The 26,081-nt window shown below is 36.0% G+C and overlaps 2 protein-coding genes and 1 pseudogene across 2 annotated transcripts; 1 reads left to right on the forward strand and 2 right to left on the reverse strand.

The window, feature by feature from the left end:
* Positions 1-3,045: 3,045 nt before the first annotated feature.
* LOC137726742 (deSI-like protein At4g17486) lies at positions 3,046-6,465 on the reverse strand. Its single transcript, XM_068465693.2, has 4 exons — positions 6,265-6,465; positions 4,798-5,051; positions 3,948-4,235; positions 3,046-3,636 (listed from the first exon to the last, which is right to left on the reverse strand). Exons 2-4 carry the CDS (start codon positions 5,006-5,008, stop codon positions 3,392-3,394), a joined length of 744 nt encoding a protein of 247 aa, XP_068321794.1. The 5' UTR covers positions 5,009-5,051; positions 6,265-6,465; the 3' UTR covers positions 3,046-3,391.
* Positions 6,466-16,929: 10,464 nt separating this feature from the next.
* Positions 16,930-20,920, forward strand: LOC148697050 (uncharacterized; annotated as a pseudogene).
* On the reverse strand, positions 20,911-23,130 carry LOC137726234 (arabinosyltransferase RRA2). Its single transcript, XM_068465126.2, has 2 exons — positions 22,798-23,130; positions 20,911-22,222 (listed from the first exon to the last, which is right to left on the reverse strand). Exons 1-2 carry the CDS (start codon positions 22,975-22,977, stop codon positions 21,107-21,109), a joined length of 1,296 nt encoding a protein of 431 aa, XP_068321227.2. The 5' UTR covers positions 22,978-23,130; the 3' UTR covers positions 20,911-21,106.
* Positions 23,131-26,081: the final 2,951 nt, after the last annotated feature.

The following is a 26,081-nucleotide window of genomic DNA, read 5'->3' on the forward strand; positions in this document are numbered from 1 at the left end:
AAATTTTTATTAGCATGGACAAACTCTTTATCCACCAACGCCGCTCACATTCGACTTTTGTAGGATTGGGGTTTATGTCCCTAAATATTATGTTATTTCTTTCATTCCAAATTTGCTAACAAATAAGAAGGGCTTTACTTGGGAGAGATATTTTATCTTCATCCCTGGAGGGAAGTTGATCAAGCCAGCTTACAATATCATTTGCATCTATCACTACACGAGCAATAAAATCATGTCAACAAACTCAAACACTCTCAGCAAATGGACAAGATAAAAATAAATGATTTTGGTCCTCATCCACATCGTAACAAGGGGACATTTGGAATAAATCTGCAGGACCTATCCCTTGTCTGAAGCCTTCTACGAGCTAGCAACCATCCAAAGAATTTAACCAATGCTTCCGTGAAACAATGGCAGGGTAATAACCCTGCTAAGGAACCTTAATCTGTTATAAGTTACATTTATGGAGAGTGTTGGAACAGCGGAAAACCCAAATGTCACAAGTGCAGTAAATTTGAGCATATTGCCAAAGATTGCAATCTCAACAAGGCTGTACAGCAGGTGAACTTTGCTAATCAGGTTGAAGAGACATGAATCTGTTCTATGCAAGTAATTCTACTGTTGAAAAGAAGAAGAGTGATGTATGGTATATAGACGGTGGGTGCAACAATCATAAAACCTACAGAGAGTATTTGCTGTGGATATAAACCAAAATGTTAAAGCTAAAGTGTAGGTAGGCACTGGAGTACTTGTAGATGTCATTAGAAAGGGCTCGCTGGTGATTGAAACAATGAAAGGAAAGAGGTATATCGGGGAAATGATGTTAGTCTCGGGGAATTGCTGAAAACTTGCTGACTGTGGGGCAAAGGACAGAACATTGACAAATTTGGTTGTGAGTGTTCAGCAGAAACGGAACAGATGTTTTCCCTTGTCCTTCAATTCTAATTGTCAAGTCAGAAGTCTTCAATGTGTTTAAGAAGTTTAAGTCAATGGTAAAATTGCAAAGTGGTTACACACTGAGAAAGATGAGAAAGGGATATAGAGTTTACAATCCCAGCACTGGACAAGTCTTAATTTCAAGGGATGTGCTGTTTAATGAAGATGGTAAGTGAATTCAGTTAAGCAAGTGAGAATCCCACTAATTGTCACAGAATTAGAGGAAGAATGAGCCAGCTAATTCTGAGAAATATAGTCAATCATTGTCTCCACTGTCTCAATGTGAAGCTTCAAGTTCAGTGATCCCAGTGATTAGCTTGACTCTGTTGATCCCGAGAGTTATGACATGACAACTTTGAGATGGAAAAAAATCAGTGAGGTTTATGAACATAGTAACTTGTGTGTCATGGAAGTTGGAACCTGAGAATTATGCAAAAGCCTCTGCTGATGTATCTTGGCACAAAGTAATGAAAAATGACACTTAGGAGCTAGTGAAAAGATCCACAGCTAAGCCAATGATTGGAGTGAAATGGGTGATAAAACCAAACTCAATCTTGATGGATCAGTTCAAAAGAATAAGGCAAGGCTGGTTGCAAAGAGTTATGCACAGAAACCAGAGATTAATTATAATGAAACATTTGCGCCAGTGGCTTGATTGAATACAATCAGAACCCTCATTGCTCTTGCTGCTCAAAAGGATTGGAAACTATTTCAATTGGATGTGAAATCTGCCTTCTTGAATGGGATATTAAAAAAGGAGGTAGCTTGAGGAATTGTGGTGAATGGAGAAGAAGAAAAAATCTATAAGCTAAACAAAGCTCTTTACGGCCTTAAACAGGCACCTAGAGCATGGTACGGTGAAAAGACTCGTACTTCACTGAGTGTGATTTTCAAAAGAGTTCAAATGATACAACACTCTATACCAAGGGCGATCCTGGTGGAGAAATCATGATTGTCTCAATTTATGTAGATGATGTAATCTGCATAGGAAGTGATCGAAGGCTACTTCAAGATTTGAAATTTGATATGATGAAACGAAATGAGATGTCTGATCTGGGATTGCTTCATAATTTTCTAGGAAAAGGAGTCATTTAGACAGAATCATCCATCTTCCTCATCAAGAAAAGTATGCATCTTCTAATCTGAGCCAATTTGAGTATGGATTGAAGTATGAAAATGGGAAGGGATCAGTTCTAATCGACTACTGTGATAGTGACTGGAACGGCTCAGAGAATGACATGACGAGCATTTCTGGTTATGCTTCTACTTTTGGCAGTGGGATGTTCTCTTGGGCTTCTGTGAAGCAGAATTGTGTAGATTTGTCCACCAAAGAGGCAGAGTACATTAGTGCAGCTGAAGCAAACATCATAAGCTATATGGCTGAGATTTGTTTTAGAGGATTTGGAGAGTTACAAGCTAAAGCAACTCCATTGATTTGTGATGACACCTCAACTATATCCATCACTAAGAACCCAGTTTTTTATCAGAAAATCAAGCACATTGACAGAAGATACCACTTCATAAAGGATGCTTTGCAGCAAGGTACAATCGATCTCATTTATGTCCAACAAATTAGCAAATTGCTGACATCTTCACTCAGGAGACAGATTCAACTATTTGAGAGGATTGCTCGGTGTGAAAGCAGTGCATGATTTGATGGGAAGTGTTGAAATAATACCACACTGAATTTACACTTGTAATTATGTTATTGGAGATTTCATTAGTTAGCTTATAAGCTTTTTAATGGTACATTAGTTACAATGATTGATTAGAAATGTGTTAGCGCTCTCTCTCTCTCCTCTTAACGATTATTTCTGTACATGCAGGAGCTCGCAAGCTCAGTGTGTGAATGAAGGAGTTTAAATTCTAACAAAATGAAGGAATTTTCAACTTTCATCCCATTTCCGAAACATCTCCGTTGGGGTGTGAAAAGTGTTCCGATTGGTTACACATTCGGTGCTGGAACGTTCGAGATGGACTCCCTTAAAGGATACGGTGCCGGTGTCTTTTCTGCTGATGTCACCAGGAAACCTAGTGAAACAGAAAATACATGGCTGCACAGAATATTGAACACTAATTTTGTTTCACAAGAACATGAAGCTCAATGTATTTTGATAAAAATGGACCCTCTCCTACGGATATGATTATATGACTGCACATCGGAGATTTTACAATACTATCGTACAAATACAACATGAAAACTTCACAAACACTGGTTAGCATAGAAGAAACACTTCAATCTCAAAACAACATATTCGGCCAACCCAACCCCGCTACCCCCCCCCCCCCCCCCCGGGGGACTCACAAAGGATGAAGGTGACATCCCTTCACTAGCCCCCCCCCCCCCGGGGGACTCACAAAGGATGAAGGTGACATCCCTTCACTAGCTAGCTCAGTATTGGCAGACCAATGGTTGGTCGGCATTGTAGAAAATGATGACGGATTTCAGTTTTTATCAACCTTCCTTCAATGAGCCATTTCTAGACCTTTTAAACTCCCATGGTGGTAGGCAGCCTTTATAGTGAGAATGTAGAAACAATGACGACATTGATACTTCCCTCTGTGGCATTGACATTGATGACAAGCAAGTGAAGGCACTTCTTAGTCTCTTTTTTTCACTTTCGCATCCTTCAAAATTGGGGTCATGTGGAACGGTGGTCGTCTTTAGGGTGTCTGGGAGTATACAGTTGCACAGAGAACCTAAAAGGAATCAGAAAAAATGATTTAAGAACAAACTGACCATAATCCTTAAGAAAATGAAGAAAAACACGTCACTTAATGTGTTCTTCGACAATAAATCATATAGATATTTTCTTCACTATAGTAAGGTGAGCCTCGTGGCATAGATGAGTAATTATGAAAGGTAGCGCTCAATGAGCTGCATGTGTGGAAGATAAATCTACACGAAATTAATGTAAGTGTTTGGTCCCCATCATGATATCTAGGGAAGAATACAATTATTGCAAGTCTAGCTTCACAGAAACAGGGGTTGAGAAAGACGTGCCATATACCTATTCTTGCTAGTCGATTGACCCATTTTGGTATTCGCTTTCCAGTCAGCTTATAACATATATCTTCACAGAAATGATTGCAGTTCTTGACAATCAAGTGATATGAGTCACCATTGTAGATTGCAGATTGATGCTCCATGAACTCTCTAACCTGGAAAGGATCCAAGCATGTCATGCCAATGAAAATTGACCTTCTAAACTTGAAGCCAGGGCATTGTCGAGGTTCAACCTCGAAAACACCGCTTGATGAGTACTCATGGGCTCCAAAGGCATATTCTACCCCATGAACTGTAAGTATGAAAACATGATCAATTAACATTTGTATAATCTTGAGAAACCTAAAACTCAGGACGCAGCATAAAATTGTTTCAAAGGAAATAATTGTTTGGAAATTTTATATTCAAGTAATTGTAATTTCCTTTAAATATGTCCAAGCAGGGAGCATCGCTATTCATCCTAGCGAAAGGAAGAGGAGGTAAGGTAAATATTTCCAAAGAGGACTGAGGCTGCAGGACCAAACTAATTTAGAGAGTTTCGCTCTTACACAAAATGTTGGTCATTGAAGTGGCCATAATGGTGAACAAATGCATATTGCACAATAAAGTTTAGGAAAGTTTTATCCAGCTGAATTGGCTTGGGTTGAGTTTGTCATTAAGGTTTGTCCGGCTTAAATACGAGTAATATCAAAGTAAAAGTTAGACAACAGTTTAAATTGATTAATTCACAATTGCTTTTTCAATCAAGAATCATACATAACCACATCAGTTTCAGGGACCATGGGGCTACTCTCTTCCAAAGAAACCACTAACATAGATTTATCATAAAATATGTACCGATTAAGGTAGCTAACCTTCTACGCCAGAGTGAAAGATGCCAAGGCCTGCCCAATAGACATAGCCATTTGCCGGTGTCAAGTCATATACATTCAGATAGACAGGTGCGCTCCCCTTAACGTAGTCTGCTGCCTTCACATTTGGAAACATGCAAAAATGTGAGGCTGCTTTGCCTCTCAAACAAAGAGGCATAATAGAGTGCCAGCCATCCTTTGGTCCTGATTTCATGCTGAAGGGTGAAACCAGGAATCAATAAAAGCCTTGTCCAGACCTGCAAATATGAACAGAAAATAATTTACGACAAGATACAGATTTTGGCCGTGAAATATTAAGGTCAAATAACATATCTATTTTATCATTTCTCTTTGTATCCATAATACCCTAAAAGATCATACTCGGCCCTCAATTTATCTAGTTATGTCATAATCTACAAATTCCGTATGCTTTGACAGAGTACATGAAATGAGAAACTTCGACTACCTCACCCAGTTCAGCTTTAAGATAGCTTGTTGCACAAAAACTGTGGTGATACTGGTTTCATTTAGCGTCAACTTTCAATAATGCATAACTGCAAATGCATATATCTCGCCGTAGTTCAATCTTACCAATTATAATATTGCTTAACCAAGTAGTAATATTCAGGACACCATTCCAAACAAACCTAATACGTCTCAGATTGCAGTATTGTCAATAGAAAATTTGCCCATCCAGAAAACATATCGTCTGTAGAACCTTACAAACTGGCAACGGTGAAGCTTCTTACGATTATTGCTGGGAAATTTTCAACAGAATTATCACTGTAAAGCATATAAATTCGTTCATCTTTTGATTATTTGTCTAAGAGCTATATCTAAAGTGAATAATGCGGTCCCTCACAACCCCAGTTCGATCATCACCCATCTAAAGGACCACATCCACCGGTCATCATATCCAGTTTGGCCTCAACATATTAAACCCATTTCGGTTTCCATTAATCCTCCTCGCTGAATTTCCATAAACGCATCAACTTGAATCATGCTAGCGCTCATAAGGCACCAGTGGCCCTTAACCAAAATAGTGAAAATATGTTGGGCTCTGGCATGACGGCGTAAGTTCAAACTCTGTCGTTGGTAGCTAATCTAACATCTTATCTACCAAAGACAAACCAAAAAAAAATAAAAAAGGAGGCAAACGAAATGTGGAAACTTGAATGATATTGGTTAATATCAATGAACGTTTAAATTCACAAAATGGTGGCAAAAATAAACCATTGTACAGCTCTCCTTTTTTTCTCAAAAGAGAAAAAAAAATTGAAACCTTTTAGTAAGACGACTGTATTAATCTACTTAAGTTCTAACCAGAGAAATCTTTGAAAAAGGTAGACAAGATTCATGAGGAAATAAAAACTTTATGTTCAAATGCGAAAAGCAAATCAAGAAACGCAAAAACTTGAGAAATAATCGAAACCCAATAGAGCAAACGAAAATCCAGAGAAACCCACTAACCTGTTGGAAGAGTGACACTCATCACCAAGTGGAGGAGCCAATGCACCCGCCGCTGAGACGCAAAGCAGCCCTTTTTTTTATTTATTTTTATTTTTTTCAAGTTCAAAGCAGAGAAGAAAAGAGAAGGGAGGAGCGTTGAGGTGGTGTGTGGCTGAGACCCACACATAATTTTTCTTCTCTCTCCTGGTCCTGACAGAAATCAGAAAATGAAAGCTGGCGTAGTACAGAAACTACTGTTCTTTGGGGAAGCCCAATAAGGTAAAGAGAAAGAATAACTCTTTTAATTAAATTTTAAAATTAAGCGAAATGTTACCAAAAAAATATATATATAATATCTCCACACTCTATTTTACTTTTCATACATCTTTTTAATTTTCAGCCGTGAGATCAGATGAATTGAAGAAGATCAACAGACAAAAAATATTAAGGGGTGTGTGAAAAGTAGAATGGGGTGTATGGATAGCACATCCTTAAAAAATAAACACGTTAATTAACACTTAAATAATAATCTAATAATTAACATACATACCATGAGAATTATTATTAGCACTCCAAAAATCTTATTCTACACTCAAAATTTCTATATTTGGAAAGATATTTGTGAGGAGTGTAAAATGAGATTTTTAAAAGCCAATAACACTTTCTCATATCGTTTTATTTATAAAATTTGGTTTAAAAATTTAATTTTCCTAGCATTATCGAAACTGATAAACCAAATTATGTGAATGTTAATAATTAATTAGTATTTAATCATTGATCAATATACTTATTTCTTATTAATATACATCATTTAATTTATAAATTTAGTTTAAAATTTGTTCCTTAATATTATCCAACCGTAAATGGTATGTATCTGCAATATTTAACTACTAAATTTTCGGACTATTCAATAGTACGCTATATCGAAAGAAAAATTTGATTAAAAAAAAAACAAGAAGAAAATGTTAAATGGTGGGGCTAAAGGTGAAAGAAACTCGTCTATTTCATTGTGACACTTTTGACTGACCCTTGCTTTTTATGTATAAAAACATACATGACGAAACTGTGCTTCTATTTCCGCAAAGCGAACTGTTGGGTCCGCCTTTCTCTTTCTCTGCCATAACCTATCTTTATAATGATCTTTTTTCACTTTTTTGATGTTGTGGTTTGAAATGATCAAAAATTCAAATATTGTGTTCTGTAGTTAGTTCTTGACCCGGAAAATCTTACATATAAAACATGTTGGAATTAAAAATTAAGTGCTCCTTCAAAGAGTAATTTCACGATCTAAAAACATTTTAAACTACTTTGCCAAACTCAGTAAAAACGCGGTTTTTGTTCGAACTAACTGCCTTAACTCGCACTTATAAGTCACACAATGGGCAATTTAATTTGGTATTAAAATCGTCATCCACGAGATTCGAACTTAAGACATTTCACTCACAAGTGAAGAGGAATACCACTACATCATAGTACTAGGTGGCTTTTGTCAAACGATAAATTTGTTATATTAGATGTTAGATTAGGGAACCGACAGAGTTTGAACTCACATCATGGTGCAAAGACAACACTCTTCTCTACTGTGGTAGAGGCCAATTGCTGCTTTTGTTACTTGTTAACGACTTGGAAAATTAAAGTGAAAATAACACTTGACCAAAAATAGTAATGTTTTATTGTAACGAGCTGTGTTTGATTAAGAGTCGGCTCCATCCCATGGGAGCTGGCTGCCTACAATTGTGAGTCCCGCGATGGATCTTGGATTAATATATGTAAAGTTTAAATTACCTGCAAGAGGAAGATGCACATTTTAATTTCCTTGATTAATATATACTAGTGAATGCCCACACATAGTGTTTTAAAATTTTTTATTTTTGGTTTTAAAATTGAAGTAGAAGGGAAGGGAGTGAGAGAGAACGTGAGAGAGGATTAATTTTTTTTTAAATTAGAGATGTTAAAATCACCTGTAAATTATGCTTAAACAAAAAATAGCAAAATTTTGCTTTGTGAAATTATGTTAATGCCCTTAACTTTTTTGTTGTGATAGAAGACTAAATAGTCTTTCCACCCTTTTTTTGTTAACAAAGAGAATTCTATTAATATGTAGTTTAGATATATATACACACACACATACATACATATATATATATATATATATGTGTGTGTATTGTAGACAGAGAGAGGGTTCTCTTGTACATTGCATTTGCCATAACACGCAGACTCTCCAGGATTAATTATTCTAACAACCGGAATTTGTCTTGACAGGTAGAGTTTTTTAAGAAAAATAAGTATTCTCTTTTGTTATTCTGTTGGTACATTTGTGATGGATCTTGCTAAATTAGGGTCACATGCATAATTAGTACATATGGCCTGAATTGGCAACAGATTCACATTGGTATTACTCTTCTTTTTCTTTAACACTAGCCTTCATACGCGCGTAAGACATATGGATACTGAATTGGCAACAGATTCACATTGTTATTACTGTTCTTTTTCCTTAACACTAGCCTTCATGCACGCGTGTGCAAAAGACATTTTTTGAATCATGGCGTGCTACGCGCGACTTACACGTTTTAAATGTATTTATATGCGTAAATTGACAAAAGGAAAGTCAAATATTGGAAGTAAATTAATAATCTTAGATCATGTTAGAAGAAACCCTTAGTGTAGATAATATCGTTTAAAAAAAAAAACAATCATTTGACAACTAATTTAATCACATTATTATGCGAGTGCGAAAAACCTTTTTTATAACCGACATTACACGTCTATCAAGATTTTTTGAAAGTGTTTAAAAATAGAGTAAATAATATTTAATGAACAACTGATAGAATTACGTTATTACTAGCCTATTATGAGGTACTAATTAAAAAAAAAATACTATACAAAAATAATTATTATTAAAAGACAATGTTAAAATGACGAAAATACCCCTACCACATTTTTTTTTTTTTTTGAGGAAACAAAATAACATTATGAGAGGAAGGGAACACCAAGGCCTCTAAAGTCAAATAACAAGGTATCAGAAGCAGCCAGAGGCACATAGCCAACCCAAACATGAAAATTCTCTAAACCATGCCCACACGAAGTGATGGCATCAACTACAAAGAGAGATCTCTTTCATAAATTCTCAAAGGTACAAGGCTTAACAAGGCCTAAGATGGGGTTTGGAATTAGTTTTCAACCAATAATAGACGCACCTCGGTTAGAACCTCATTATCTCAAGGCAGACCTCACTATTCTCTGTGTCACCATACCACCAGGGGAGTGCCTAACAAGGTATCCAAGATTATGGATGTGAGGATGTTGGCCTAAATGTTAAGGGTGATGTCACAAAAGTTGTCGCCAAAGGTGAATTCAATCCTGGTGCAATTTGGTAAAGGGTGTTGAAGTGTGTAAAGATAGGTGTATTAAGATTTTTTTTCTCTCTCTAGAGAATAGACAGCAAAGGCTACCATATATGGAGGTTAAGGAATGTGGACTGGGATCGGAGGTGATTGCAAGACTAGGTTTTTGGGTTGACAACTTTTTTATAAATTATTAAACCTATTTGTAATTTTTTTTTAAATTTAATTAGACTTTGTGTGACCCATTTATGAGTCACATCAGCACATAACAAAATTTTTGAAAGAATTGTGATAGAATGACTACATTGATTTGAGACACCTACTTGCGGGACTACATTAATCGATTTTCAGTTTCATGGACCATTTTGAGGTCGTGGGTCAATTTCAAAGACCATGTTGATGTCACGAGTGAATTTCAAGGACTATTTGTGATAAAACAAGGACTTATGGGACCCATTTATGTGCCACATCAGTACTTAAAAGAATTTTTAACAAAATTGTAACAGAATGACCACCTTGATTTGCAACACCTATTTTCAAGGACTACATTGATTGATTTTCAATTTTAGGGACCATCTTGATGGTGAGGGTCAATTTCAATGACGATTTGTGATAAAAACCTTTTATTTTTAGTGTTTTATGTAATTTGGAGCTATTCTTTACATTTTTTTTTCAGCTACTATGCTTTTGTGTATTTTATTTTGGGCCAATGGGTTTGATTCTTATGCATGTGGGTCATTTTTTTTTTTGGACTTTGACTCTTTGTATATGTGCTACCTTTGACTCCTTATTTGGGGCTTCTTATGAGATGCTTTGAGCTTTTTAACCATAAGATCTTGATTTTTAAACAAAGATCTAATGGTCAAAACAATCCATATTAAGTTGAATTTAACTACTAGATATTGATTTTTAACCATTAAAGGTGTTGTATATTTAGATGGGTTTGGGGCGTGACAATTCACACTTAAGCCTAATAATTATGCTCTACTACCATTCTGTCATGCCACATACCCGACTTAATGTGGCTCTTTGTAACCATTAGATATTTGTTTGAAAATCAAGACCTAATGGTAAAAAAACCCATCTTATAAGAAGCCCCAAACAAGGAGTCAAAAGTAAGCACAATTACAAATAGTCAAAGTCCAAAGAACTGACCCACGAACAAAAAGAATCATACATATTAGCTCAAAATAGAATACACAAAAGCCTAGTAGCTAAAAAAATGTAAAGAAAAACTCCAAATTACACGAAACTCTAAAATATCCCAAAATCTTAGGGCTTTTGAAAAGAGTCATTTTAGACAGTGAAATCCGGATTACATCAGGAGAATCTTGAAGAATATATAGCATAAGATATTGGTTTTTTTTAGAATTCTAATTACTTGCGGACAAGTCAATCCTTAGATTGTAAGAATCCCCAAGAATATAGGAAATAAATTTGATCCCCAGTCGGATTAGGTTTCTATGTCTTGCAAAGCAAGCATGGTCATTCTCAGCAAGGCATGTGGACATTGCCTATCATTCCATAGCCCCACAAATGTGGTGGCACTGTCGGTCCGTTTAGGCGGCTTAGTTTGATTTGAAGTTATTAAGTCCATGACTAGACTACAGAAGATTAATGGTCCCCCAATGTACATTTATATATGGGTTTTTGCTTCAGCACATTGATATAGGTAGTATATACTTGTTTCTACCCACTAGATGTGTTGACCCCAGACCATGTAAGGTCCTAAACCCCAAATCATGTTTTAGTGAGTAGATTAATGTAGAAAGAAAATTTGTTACGTATTGGTTTTTTCTTCAGTATATTAATATTAGGATTAAGTATCTACAACTCCCCAATCTGTTAGTGTCATTCCAAATTGGCCTCAACTTTTTTAAACTTTACAAATAAGTACACAACTTGTTGAAAATGTCACATCTGTTAAGCTCCATTTAAAAATCTTTTAAATTGACTAAGGCTTACTTTTCTCCAAAATCAATAGAAGGTAATGAAAGCATAGCCACCACTAACTAATAGTCGCCACCATCCCATCATGCCATCACCTGCAAACCCAACGCAAAACCACCAACTTCACCCTAAATCTCAAGCCGCCAATATTGAGAAGAAGGTTATGGAGATTGTTGAAATGGTATGGATTGCCATAATGCGGCCACCACCATCTTCACCGCCTACAAAGAAGAACTTGAAGCTTTATGAGCCGACAATTGGTGAATGAGGAAATCACTTGAGAAGAAACAATCTCCTTGAAACTCTATCTGAATTTGTAACCCTCTTCTTTGTTAAGAGATTGCCCTCCTGATGTAATTTCAAATTAAGTCCATTTTTTATTCAATTTAAACCCTGTTTGATCATTGGTTTTTGAGGTACCTAATATTAATGTCGATCATGATATACCCAAGTGGTGAGTTTTGAATATAATTTAGGGTAAATTACACTTTACCACCTCAGGTTTGAGGTCTATTGCAACCTTATACAACATCTTCAAAACATTTCACTTTCATACCTCAAGTACTATTTTATTTCAATATAATACATCTGTTACATTTTCCATCCATTGATCTGTTAAGAGCTGACGTAGCTGCCACATTGATGCCACATGGTAAAAAAATAATTTTTTATACATTAAAAATATTATAATAATTTACCCTATTATAAAAAATAAAAATAAAAAACACTGAAAACCCAGAATCCCATTCCCTTGACCACCTCTTTCTCCTCCACTCTCTTCACCTCCCTCCCATCTAAAAACCCACCCCACCCCACCCCACCTCCCCCGCAACCCCCTACCCCACCCCCACTCTTTTCACCTCCCTTTCCTCCACTCTCTTTACCGGCTTTAAGCAAGTTCGTACCGAGATTCTGGCGATTACCAACTTCTTGCCAACTTCTTGCCTTCGGATTCCATGCCTCCGTCCACCACCTGGGACTTCTTCAAAAAACCCATGTCTCAATTTTGGAAGAAATCGCTGACTTCTTAACTGAAATCCAACCAAAACAGAACAAGAAAAGAGCTAAAAAAGATAGGATTTTGATGTGAGAATCAGAATAAATTGAGTAAAAAAAAAAAGATGGGATTTGATCTGGGAATCGTAACAAACCAAGAGAACAAGCTCAAAGAGTCGGAGAAAGAAATGAATGAGCTAAGGGGTTTTTGGGGGTGGGAGGGGAGGTGGGGTGGGGGTTGCGGGGAAGGTAGGGATTATGGGCTTTTAGTGTTTATTTTTATTTTTATTTTTATTTTTTATTTTTTTAATAGGGTAAATTATTATAATATTTTAATGTATAAAAAATTATTTTTTTGCCATGTGGCACAAATTTGGCAGCCACTTGACACAAATGTGGCAGCCACATCAGCTCTTAACAGATCAATAAATGGAAAATGTAACAGATGTATTATATTGAAATAAAGTAGTATTTGAGGTATGAAAGTGAAATGTTTTGAAGATATTGTATGAGATTGCAATAGACCTCAAACCTGAGGTGGTAAAGTGTAATTTACCCTATAATTTATTTTTTAAAATTATATGGGGCTTAAGGATATGACCTTTTCAATAGGTTGGGTATTTGTTTGGAATGTTTCAAAAAGTTGAGACCTATTTGAAATGACACTAAAATATTGAGGAGTTTTAGGTACTTAATCCTTAATTTTATGTATGTTATTTCCATGTTTATCATTATACTGATGAATAAGCATGACTTAACGGTTTAACATTTTAAATAGAATTTACCTTGCATCTGTGAATTACTAAATTATGGATAAATTTTGACACACGTAATATTGGAGGAAGGGAAGAATTCAAATTGTGACTCGTGTAAATTTAACCAATTAAGTGTGAAACTCTTTCCAAAATTTTAATACATTTGATATAAGCATAACTTGGTCAATGTTTACTCGAAATCAAAATTGAAATCGAAATCAAACAAACATAAACTACATACACCAATCTTTCTTTAGGAAACTACAATTCACACACTTGCTTACCTATTATGATATGATAGCCTTGATTTATTACCACTTTGAGTTTCAAAATTTTCCATTTAAGGAATCTGTCTAAGCTTTCGTCATTATGCTTCATCATGTATATGCATGTATTTTATAGCAAAGTTCTAAAAGACGCTAGACGCTAGTCGACCGGTAGGGAATAAGCTAGTCTAAGCAGGGTCTAGGCATTTTTTTTTAAATTTTGATTAAATTTATTATATAACATATAAATAAATATCTATATATATATATATATAATTGTATCGAGATACATAAATTGCAAAATAGAATGAGAATTAAATTATAAAGTACTAGAAAGTATTGAAAACATTGGGACAAGCATATAATTAGTGCTCATTTAAGTATCTAACAAGTCTCTTACAATTTATTAAAAATATAAAATACAAAATAAAAGTTTTTATTTTATGTCTAAGTGAGAGGTGTGACCTAGGCAATTTAGGCGATCCTAGGCAGGTTTACGCTCCCTTTCTTATTTTCTAACCATCTAGGGGTTAATTGTGGCAGTGTCCAACCACTTAGCGCCTATGTGAGAATCTTCATAACATTGCTTTATAGAGATATCATCAACAAAGGAGGCAATGTAATGCTTTTTTGCCATATCAAAAGCCGTAGTTTACAATGAATTAGAGATGGTTTAGCAATTTTCTCGTTTGAACATTTTTGTTTTATCTTTTTGGCTCTCTTTTTCATCCTGCAATGGTGCAAGATGATCTAAATCGTCTATATCTAAGGTCACCCTTCAATGATCAAGTTTGATAAAACATCAACTATTGGAACCAAATTCGAGCACCGCTGTAAAGGGTGAAGATGCACAAACTCGAGACCTGTAAAAGAACAAATAATTGAAGGCAACCAAGGACCAAGGGAGGTGTGCCAGTCAAAGGCACTTTGACGGTCAAGTTAGTAAGCAATATTATGAGACTTAAGCAGCATGTGAGATAATTTTATTGCCAGAGGTGAACCCTAGAATTGTGTATTTATACTAGTCGAGATAAAGACCTTTTAGAATATAGCATCTGTACTAACCTCGGAGAATCCCAAATGATATCTATGAGTAGATATTGCATCCTCTTAAAAGTATGATTACATGTGGCGCATGCCAATCCTTAGATTGTAAGGATTCCAAGAATATAGGAAACATATTAATTCCTTGTTGGATTAGGTTTTTGTTTTGTAGAACATGCATGGTCAATCTCAGCGAAGTTAGAATTTGTACATTGCTTTGAAACATGATGATAGTGGCATTGCTGCTCCGTTTGTGCAGCTACACTATGGAAGTTGTTGAGTCCATGACTAGACATCTGAGGTAATCGCATTCCGATCCGCCTTATTTCAATCCCGTAAAATTATGGTCCCACATCGACTAAATACAAAATTGTTTACACTACTCATCTAACATCCAATAGATGAATCATATTATTTAGTTAAACACTAACATTCTGACAATATTAATCGATTGGATAAACGATTTCTGATTTAGTTGATTTGTTTTCCTAATTGTTCAATAAAGAGTGAGCTGGAAAGTTAAAACTCTAATAATCATAGGATGCGTTTGCTGTATCGTACTATCTCGAACTGGACTAGCTTCATGAATTAAGCTAGATTGGTTTAGACTAGACTAAGTTGAAAAAAAAAAGGATAATTAACAACTATAATATTATATTATTTAATACACATCTAACAATTTTTATTAATAATTCAATAATATTTCACAATTTCAAGCTTTTCCCTTTTTATTTCTAAAGCATCTAGAGCACTCCACCTCTCTCTAGAGAGTTCTCCCCTTTTCTTCCTCTTTAGTTTTGTTCCCCATTACTCATTTTCTCCATCTTTTTTCCTGCAACACAACATCCTTCAAATCATTTTTCTTGCAAATCGTCCCCATGCTACTCTCTCCTCCCTCTATATCTCTCCATTTTTCTTTGTCCCAAAGCTACTCTCTCCCCTTCTTTATCCATTCTCTCCGAAATTGTCTGAGAAAAAGGAAAAATTTCTGGAAAATTTTTGGGAATTTTCGGGAATAAGGAAGAATTTTGCTATTGGGATTGTAGTTGTTAGAGTTTTGCATATATGTTTTTGAATTTTGGTGTTGAGATTTAGGTAGTGGGTGGGGCTGGGTTTCAGATCTGAGCATGGATTGGCAAATGGAATTGCCAGAAGCATTCTTTTAGATTTGCAGTTCATAAGACTTGTAGCATGCAATCGTCCTACACAAGTTTGGAGATGGGGTTAGCAATCTCATGGTTTTTGGGGGCTTAGCTAAGACCAGCTACACCTTGTTTTAGTCGAGACGAGTGAGAGCTAGTCTCATTAACTCAAAGCTCTATGGGGAACAAACACGGGACTGGACTAACCTTTAGTTCAGTCTAGTCCAGTGAACTTTAGTGAGGGAAAACAAACACCCTTTTACGACATTGTTAATTAAGAAAAGAGAGGCGAAAATTGTAAAACAAGAAAGGTCGATTGCAAATGCAATAGCATCCCCAAATTCACAAAACACAATTACCTTTTTATAGCTGAAAGGGAAACCCAACACCCAAAAATTTTGAGAAAACGAAAAAACAAGAATTAGGACTCTGGAAACAAACCCAATTCTGAGCCGTAGAAATATTCCAGAAACAATCCTACCTTCCGTATTTGAAGCTAGTTCGAATAGGAAAGGTCCTGTACCCATATCCTACAATGTATTTATAGTTTCTCTCATTTAGCGCCAATTGTGACTGTGTTAGGTGGCGCCAAACGAGATAGAGTCTAAATATGTGTACGATACTCTCTCTCACTCTCTCTCTCTTTCATGGAATCATGGAATTAGATTGTGGCGCTAATTATTTTTAGTAATAATTATTAACTAAACAGTTGGGTTTTGTTTTTTTCTTCCCTAATTAACTTGTTGAGAATCACTTTTCTAAAAAAAAGAAAAACTTGTTGAGAATCAATAATTAGTGTTAGAGAAAATTGTTGTCAATGTATGCAGTTATTAATTCAAGTAATTCTTCATTTAGTTTTATCATATTATTTGTTTTTTTGATTAGCTTAAACTCTTACAGCAACTGCTAGTACAAGGTTTGGCTGCCTATTTAATTAAATTTGCAAGCTTAATGCTATGAAATTTACCCCCAACGAATACAGAACGGACATAACCTCGGTTGAAAGTGGGAATACTCGTAACCAGCTAAGTTACAAGCCGCTTGCTCAAAACTATGTGTTCAATTGAGAACCAATATTTCTGCACTTGTTTTTGTATGCTTTTGCTAATTTAGAATTGTTTGCTTGTTTTGGTCTTTCAGTTATTGGAGTTCAGAACCAGTACGATTGTAATACTTTCCAAACAAATTAATGGGGACCAGGGAAAGCAGTGCACCTTCACCTCAAGTGCGCGCTCTCTCTCTCTCTCTCCCCCCCAGATCATAATGCACCTTCAACTTACTTGCATATTGATGGATGAATACATTTAATCTTATAACCAATTAAACTGAATGGCTAGGGTGCGGCATTTGGAATGCAAAAGAAAGAATTGATTCTCGATGAGTACACAGAATTGTAGGTAATATACGAGGGAGGGTCAGTAGGCATGGAGTTCGTATGTGATAGAGTTGCAGAAAGTGAAAAGACAACGTGCATTTCTGGAAATAATTCTGATGGTGCTTCTCAAAGGTATTGTTCATTTGTATCCATCGTCAATCCCTTCCGTAACATGCATTGATCCTATTCATGTTTTGCATTGTTCCCCTTCGACAGTGCTGCAGGCAGAGGTGAGGACTCGTCAGACGAGAGTGATGAATCAAACCGAGTATGTATTCTACTTAATTTTATGTCCAATAAATTGAAAGGAAAAAAGTTTCTTGGGTTACTGGTATGAAGAGATTGTGTGACTGATTGGTAGAACACACGACGAGTTTACTAATATGGTTCAAACCTTTAGTTTTGTTTCTTTTCCAGCATTTTTCAGCAACTCAGATGCATCGAGATGGTATGCATAGAAAAGTTATGCTTTCATTAGGAATTGTTTTGGGTTTTGAGAGTCTAGTCTAATCAAAATAGCGCCGTCATTTGAATTCATGTGTAATGACTTCCCGTGCTTGCAGCAAGGGCAGGTAAGCGTAATGACTTCCGCTGTTTGGAATTTCTTGATTTTGGAGTAAACGTGCTGGAGATCCATTTGAATGTCGGAAGCCTCAATGTATAAAGGGAAGGCAAAATGGTTCCTCGGGTATACTGGCTTCAACATTAATGCTTGTATGAGAAATCATGTATTCCTCAATTCTTTTGTGTGTTTCCTTTTCCTGCTATGATCTGGTTTCAAGCATATATGTTGCTCAGGTACAATTACTACTTTAGAATTGTTGATTCATGTGATTGGAGACTAGCAGCCTACTCGTCAATGCTTTTCTTTTTCTTATAGAACATCAATGTTTGAGAGATTGCAGACGATAAGTTACAAGTTTTTGAATCCGGCACACATGATTCGTAGAATGTACTTTTGAGGAACATATGAAGTGAGGATGCTGTTATCGTCTTCATTTGTATAATTCGACAGGAAGATTGCGAACAAAGAATGGAAAGAAGAAGACTGGCCAATAGGGAAGCTGCTAGGATGTCAAGAACACGCAGACAAGTATTTGAAGAGGTTTCATTCATTAATCAGAGCTTTGTTTGCTAGGAGGTCTAAAACCCCTAACCTTTTAGTGTCATTCCAAATTGGTCTCAACCTTTTTAAACATTCCAAACAAGTATCCAACTTATTAAAAATGTCACATTCGTTAAGCCCTAGTTAATTTTTCAAACATAAATTATATTCAAAATCCACCGACAATATTAATTGTTAGGGAGTTACAATAGTTAATGACATTAATTCCAGAATATTGATCAATTGTCTGTTATGTTGTAACTCCATATTTATGTTGGCCAATTGTCCGTTATGTTGTAACTCCATATTTATGTTTATGTTTATGATATTTAAGATGTAACCGTAGAGTATTAGCTACTCACTTGTGTGTGTGTGTGTGTAAATATATACACTGTATATTGATGGTGTAATAATCAAGGAAAATCAGTTTCTACATTAATATTGGGTGCCTTAAATTTTATATTTCAAACATAGATTATATAATATGGAACCCCATGATCAAACATGTATTGAACTAAATCGAAAATGAACCCAAATTGAAATTACATCTGGAGGGCAATCTCTTAACAAAGAAGAGGGTTAAGAATTCAAATATGGTTTCAAGGAGTTTGTTTCTGCTTATGTGATTTCCTCATTTTGCCGATTCTCGGCTCGTAAAGCTTTCAATTCTTCTTTGTGGGCAATGAAGATGGTGGTGGCCGCATTGTTGCAGTCCATACCATTTCAACAACCTCCAGGACCTTCTCCATGTTCGTAGCTTGAGTTGTAGGGTGGAGTTTGAGATTTTGCGTTGGGTTTGAAGGTGATGGCATGCTAAGGGTGGTGGTAACTGTTAGTTGGGGGAAGCTATGATTCTATGACCTTCTATTGATTTTGAAGACAAAGTAAGCCTAGTTAATTTAACAGATTTTTAACTGGGATTCATGGATGTGACAATTTCAATAGGTTGGGCACAAGTTTGAAATATTTAAAAAGATTAAGACCAATTTAGAATGACACTAAAAAGTTGAGAGATTGTAGGTACTTAAATCCTACTATTTAATTACCAAATTAAAGTCGGACAAATAGAAGGATATTACCACGTAATAAAGACCCAAACTTTCAGTATGAAGCATACAAGACCTAATAGTGAAAATGCACGACACGAAATTTTTCAGAACATTTCTAGAACACAAATTATATCATGTGTCAAACGCTACTTGGATCTAAGTATTCGGTGTTAGCATTTTTTGGGGGGGGGGGGGGGGGGTGTCGATCTAATTTTGTGTTAGTCTTAACCACCACGGGTGGTCCAGTGGTTGAGGACGAATTTCAAGCCTGTATTTCACACGGCACATCCTCGGTTCAATTCGTAGCGCTGGTGAATTACACGATGGTGGCCAGAGGAGGTTGAAATGCCTCAGTGAGTCTTCCCAGCTCTTGTAAGACCAACTCTAACCTTCGGAGTAAGTCCTAAAAATTTCACAAATTATATCATGTGTCAAACGCTACTTGGATCTCAGTATTCAGTGTTTGCACTCTAAGGAAACATTGCCTTGGTTTCATAGCAAGAACTTGCTTATGTTTCTCAAGGATTTTTGATGTGGGGTGGGGGGGGGGGGGGGGGTGTCGATCTAATTCTGTGTTAATCTTAACCACCACGGGTGGTCCAATGGTTGAGAACGAATTCCAAGCCTGTATTTCACACGGCACATCCTCGGTTCGATTCCTAGCGCTAATGAATCACATGATGGTGGCCAGAGGAGGTTGAAATGCCTCTGTGAGTCTTCCCGGCTCCCGTAAGGCCAACTCTAACCTTTGGAGTAAGTCCTAAAATTTCCCTTCTACCCCCCCCCCCCCCCCCCCCCCCCACCAAACAAAAAAAAATTCATTCCAACCCTTGTTCTAAAATGGAGTTAAGTGATAAAACTAAAAAAAGGCTTGATTTCGGTCAGAATTTAGGCCAAAGAAAACTGTGGGACCCACAAGTGAGAGTGAAAGTCGCTGCATGAAGCCTAGATGCTACGCCCAGACGTGCGCACGCTTGGAACGTACTAAGCCCAACATCTAATACTTTTAGGTTAAAATGTTCATAAAATTAATTTAGGATAGTCTACATAATTTTTTTTTTAAAGTTAATTTTAAAAAAAAAAAAAAAAAAAAAAAAGCTTAAATTCATTCTTTAATAATTTAAGGCTAAAATTTTATGACAAAAGGATTGGAGCAGAAAAGCCGTTTCTAGGTTAAAACTTAAATTTTCTAGGGTAAAAATTTTAGGTTTTACTCCAAAGGTTGAAGATGGTCTAAGGATGGACGGTTGTGGTGCAGCCACAGCCTGATCCCCCATTTAAAAAAAAAAATTAAATAATATAAAAATTTTGTGTTAACCTTCCGCAAAATTATGTTATCAGTAGATTCGCCGAAAGACGTTTAACAATCATGTCATCTAAGCTCTGTTACTCTGCGATTCTCATGCGTTGCTCCTCATGTATCTCTTTCTTTTTGGAAGTAGAACATTTTGACTCGTCACATTTGATACATAAGTTTCTTTTTCACTTGATTATTGTTGTGTTTCATATGATATATCGGTTTTGTATTTCTTTCCAGCAAGAATGTGAAAAACTACTTGCAACCGCGGAGATTCTTGAGAGCGAAATTGCCCAGATCCCATGCGATATATGAAGGCTTTCTGGGAAACTTAAGGAAGAATATTATGCGTAAATATGATATCAGATGATTTCAATTTCTAAAACAATTTCTAACATACAAAAATTGGCTTAAAGCCTTACAATTCTTTTGATACTGTTTTGAACACAAAGTATGCTTTTCGAACATTTACGTTACATTTCCTTTTAACACAAAGTATCAAAATGTCCTGAGCGTACCTGTGATTAGCAGGAATAATCTCTACCACTCTGAACCATCAGGGAAAGGTTTCAGTGCATCCTGCTTCCCATTGACATAAAAATCCATAATTGCTAACATTCTAGGATACTTATCAGGATGGTAATTAACGTGAACAATAACCGGCTTCAACTTGCTCAGTTTAGCATCTTTCCTCACGGTCTTGAAGAGGACCTTGCTATTCATAAAGAGATAGAAATCCATAGTTCTCCTGGAAGCATGAAGTCCATCATACCCAGGATGAGAGGGGAAAAAGAGTTCCTCGTTGAACACTGCCTGGTCCCAAGCCTGCTCCTTTGAGAGTCGATTGGCCACACGATCCAATAGCTCAATTGAAGGAATTGTCGGTCGAATGTAGAAGAAACCAGAGTTATACACCCATATACGCATTGTATGAGCATATCGAGCCCAACCCATTCCTGGTTCATCAAAGACGTCATTGTAACCATAAGCAGTCATATTGTTGTGACCATCAGTCATGGACTCTACATCTGAATCACGATATAGATAATTAAAGGGGTTTTGCAAGTACACAATATCGACATCTGACAGAAGAACACTATAACCGAGCTGCAAAAACTCCCTCAGAACACGAAATTTTAGCCCAGAGACAGCATGGTTCCCTCCGGTCCTCGCAACCGAATCAATTACTTTGTTTGGGTCTCTCTTATAAACTGGAACATTTTTCAATTCGCAGAATCTGGCAATTTCATCATCCAAAGCAACAACCAGATAGTTGGATATGCCCACCCTATTGATGTTAGTGAACCATACCTCCAACATTTCCTTCACATTCGAGTTTGCAAGAGCAACTATAAGTTCTCTATTAACAGCAACTTTCTCCAAAATCTTTGCCAATCTTGGATTCACAGATTCATCTGGAAGAACACTGGGGTTGGTTAGTAAGCCTTTGACGGTACCAAAAGGACCAGCTTTCTTCTGATCACCCAACACAAGAACCTGTTTCTCTGCCTGATCTTTCCTTTGTTCAGCCAACCGAATCTTTTCAGTCAATTCCCTAACCAGCTTTTTCAACTCGGCATTTTTCTCAGATGCGGCCACAAACTGTGATTTCAACAGGTTGATCCGTTCAGATGATTCGCACAAGGAAGAACCAACCTAGTGCACAAATGACTAAAAATATCAACATCAACATGTTTAGGAACCACAAAATTTCACCTTAGAATATTAAACAATCTTTTTCGAGCTTAGCTATTTGAATTCGTAGAACCAGAACAGCTATATGAACGGCCAGCAATAATGTTACCGAGTATACTTATATGATTTCGGTCTCATGTCAAAGCTTCAAACAAATGCCCAAGTTCCTCAATTCGCCTAACAAATATGATCTGATTTCGATATTTTTTAAACCAAAAAAAAAAAAAAAAAAAAAAACTTTCAGCATGTCAAATTATCAGCTCTAATTCTAAACCCTGTCGCTTGTTAGGGACAGAGCACAAACAAATCAATCACATTATCTGGGTTTGAATCAAAAGTCAATGCACCAAAATCTCAAGTCAACGGACAACATTTCGATCGAATTTCCGAAATCACAATCGCTAATCACCCATTCATTTAAAATTATCAAAATTTCAAGCACTAATCACTCAAAAAGACAAGTATTAAAGCCCAAGAGTTATACGAAAAAACGAAGAAAATAAAAACAAGCAATGATTGAAAGGGTGAAGAGGAACCTGGGCGATGGATTTGGCGAAGCGGCGATTGAGAATGGGGGCAGGATTGGAAATGGAAAGGAAGCCGCTGGGGAAGCAGAGGGCGAAGACGCAGCCCAGAAGGATTCCGATTGTTATAGCGACGACGACCCTCGATTTGCAGAGAGACTGCGCTTTCTCCCTGCGACCCACCACCGCCATACCTACCTTACTTTTCCCTTCCCAGCTATGCTTGCTTGCTTCAGCAGCACGAGAGAGAGACTGACTGTTGTTAACTTTGGACAGTGGTTGACTATAGTAATGGAAAAACGATATTTTGTTTTAGTTAATTAACTAGAGGGTAAGCCCGCGTTGTCGCGGGAATGTTAAAAGAATTATTAGTGTTGAAAACAAGAGTTATAATATGAGAATAACGCCTGGTTTGGTACTGAGATGATTCTGAAAAAAATTGGTATAAAAAAAAGCTGAGAGATATTTTTGTGTTTGGTAAACATTCAGCTTCAATTTTTTTTCACAGTTTTGGGTGAAAAAAAGCCAAAAACAAGAAGCTGCAAAACCCATCTTTGAAAAACCGGCTTATTTTCACGTCTGTTTTACATAAAAGTTTACCAAACACTATAATACTGCTTTTTTTTTTTTTTTTTTTTTTTCAAAAACACTTTTACAAAAAAGTTTACCAAACATTCTGCTGCTTTATTTCACAGTTGCTTATTCTCACAGCACAGCAGAAGCAGCTTTTTTTCAAAGCACATCAATACCAAACCAGCCCTAAATCTATTGTAAACACGGTTCGTACATATGTAAAAACTATTTACATAAAATATGTACACTGTTATTGTGTACAACTGTACATACTTGTAGCTGTGCAAAATATAACTGCTCCTATCTTTTCGATGTATAATTGTAGTGCTTAGACTACTGAGCAGTAGTTAGTACATTGGTTATATTTACGGAAACTTTGTACATTTCAAAAGTTTAACACAACTACACAGATCTTCAGTGATATTGCATTCCTGAGATTCATTCATTTTTCTCTTTGGTTTCTCTGTTATAAAATAAATTAACCAAATAAAGACAAATTAGTAAGTCAAACAAAGAAATTAGAGAAATACCTCAAAATGAGATAATTTCTTAAGCTTGAGATATAAATAGGACAAAACGGCCATGCACAAGCCACGCACACAATGCACAAAATCGAAATTACTAAAATGCCCACATATAAATACTAAAAATCCTCAGCTCATTTCATCACTCTCATTTGCTGGAAAGGGATGTCGAGAGCTCTGGGTTTCTAGGTTGAACTTAGATCTCTGAGCACCAATTTTGAAGAGAGGAAAGTCGAGAGTGAAGCTTCGAAGTGAGAGTTTTTCTTTTGCATCAGTGTTCCATCCTTAAAGATATGATTTTTGTACTAGATTTTGCGTTTTGGCTAGAAAGTTCTATTCTTTCCAGCCAGTGAAGCTTCGGCAGCCATATTTCCACAGCCATTTGGTTCGTCTCTCTCTCTCTCTCTCTCTCTCTCATCTCTTTCTTTCTCCAACTCGGTCATTGTCTCCACTTTTGCAATTAATTACTTGTTTGTTCAAGTAGGTTTTTTGGATTTGCAGAGATGGGAAGTCGAACAAAAGAGGAATGGGGAAGAGAGGGCTCGAAATGTGTTTTGGAAATCTTTATTTATTTATGGGTTTTGTTATTTTAGATTATGGGTTTCAATCTTAGAGTTTTACGTTTTAATTATTGTTTAGGGTATTGAAGATTCATGCAGTTGTGTTGGTGGATTTGGCTTTGTGGGTTTGTTACAGAATGCTCAATATTTGTTAATTTTGTTATGAACTTGCAAATTTTTGTGAATTCAATATGGAATGGGCGTTTGTTTGAAAATGTAAGTGAATTACAAGTCTTAGTTCAATATGTAAGAAATTGTATATGATTTTCACATGATATGCACATGACATGCACATTTGTCATCTCCATATGATTTGCCCTATGCGTATACATTGTTATCAATATATCCTAAAATAAAGGTTATTATACATCCCAACCCCATCCCCTGGAAAGAAAAAGGTAGCACCGAAAAAGAGAGGGATGGTGGTTTCATCTCTTTTATGATTCTACAACTCCACAACGATAGCTATCAACACGGCAGTAATATCTCCGAGTCAAAGCCATAGAAACGAGAAATGAATCTTGGGCTTCTTTTGCGTTAAAAAGCTTGCTTCCCTTTTCTTGAAATATCTTATTGTTATCAATATATACAAGGTGTTGGATTATGGGTTTCAAAAGGTCATTTAGATGATGAGTTAAAACCATAACAACGGGTTTAGAAAGAGAAAAAAAAAAAAAAAAAGATGTAAAAACCTCCAAGTTTCGAACCTATGTCTTGTTGAAACTATGAATGTATTGTCCCCACCATTTGATGTGATATAAAATAGCACACAAATTAAACCCTATAATTGTAGTATATGTAAGTAGGGATCATTTTAGGCCGGGGATTAAAAGGGATGCTAATCTACACAATTTAAACTCTAAAATACTAAACTAGACTCAAAAACAGAAAACTAGACTCTAATAACTCAAAACAAGCTAAATAGACTCAAAACACACAAACTAAGTTAAATTGACTCAAAACAGGTACTAGAAAGTGATTTGGACGAAAATTAAACCAAAAAGACTCAAAACACTTAAAAACACAAGTTTGGACAGATTCTAACTAATTTGACACAATAAAGTAAAGGGGATTGAGTTTTTGACGAAATTGAAGTAAAGACAAGTAAATTAAAGACTCTAAACAACTTTGGACAAAATTGGGTGTTTAAATGGGTGAATGGCTAGTTAGAGGGTTCATCTCCACACATGACACATATGCATATGAATCGATTTCCAGTTACTATTCCTATAAACCATGAATGACAATGCCCCAAATTAATCGTGAACTGCACAAATTAACTCTCAGATTTTCCTAAATTCATTGAATTGGATGGAATACGCATCGGCAACCAAATTATTCTTCAATAGTTCCCTACATGAACAGCATAATAAAGATACAATCAAAGATCATTAAGTTCTATGAAAATCATAAGCATTGACAAGGCATTCGTAACTATGAACTGCATGATACTCCTGCCATAGATTTACTTAATGCGATTGTGACTAGCAACCTCCACTACTTATAAATATAAGTTCATAACGATTAGGTGAAATTCCCTTATATTTTAGCATCAAATTCATGCATGCAAACTAAGTAGGCCTCCTTAATCAACATACAAGAATAAGTTATCAATCAAACAGATAAGTAAATCGCATTC

This window comes from Pyrus communis, chromosome 5, assembly GCF_041283825.1.
Source record: "Pyrus communis isolate YQ-2024b chromosome 5, ASM4128382v1, whole genome shotgun sequence".
In the NCBI taxonomy this organism is placed as follows: Eukaryota; Viridiplantae; Streptophyta; class Magnoliopsida; order Rosales; family Rosaceae; genus Pyrus; species Pyrus communis.

Bases quoted from the DNA above. Each gene is read 5' to 3' on its own strand.
- LOC137726234 (XM_068465126.2), bottom strand. From the start codon at position 22,977: ATGGCGGTGGTGGGTCGCAGGGAGAAAGCGCAGTCTCTCTGCAAATCG. The intron at 22,223-22,797 runs GTTCCTCTTCAC...TTTGTGCACTAG, and splicing joins TCGCCAAATCCATCGCCCAG to GTTGGTTCTTCCTTGTGCGA.
- LOC137726742 (XM_068465693.2), bottom strand. From the start codon at position 5,008: ATGAAATCAGGACCAAAGGATGGCTGGCACTCTATTATGCCTCTTTGT. The intron at 4,236-4,797 runs GTTAGCTACCTT...TCATACTTACAG, and splicing joins CTTTCACTCTGGCGTAGAAG to TTCATGGGGTAGAATATGCC. The intron at 3,637-3,947 runs GTATATGGCACG...GATTCCTTTTAG, and splicing joins CAATCGACTAGCAAGAATAG to GTTCTCTGTGCAACTGTATA.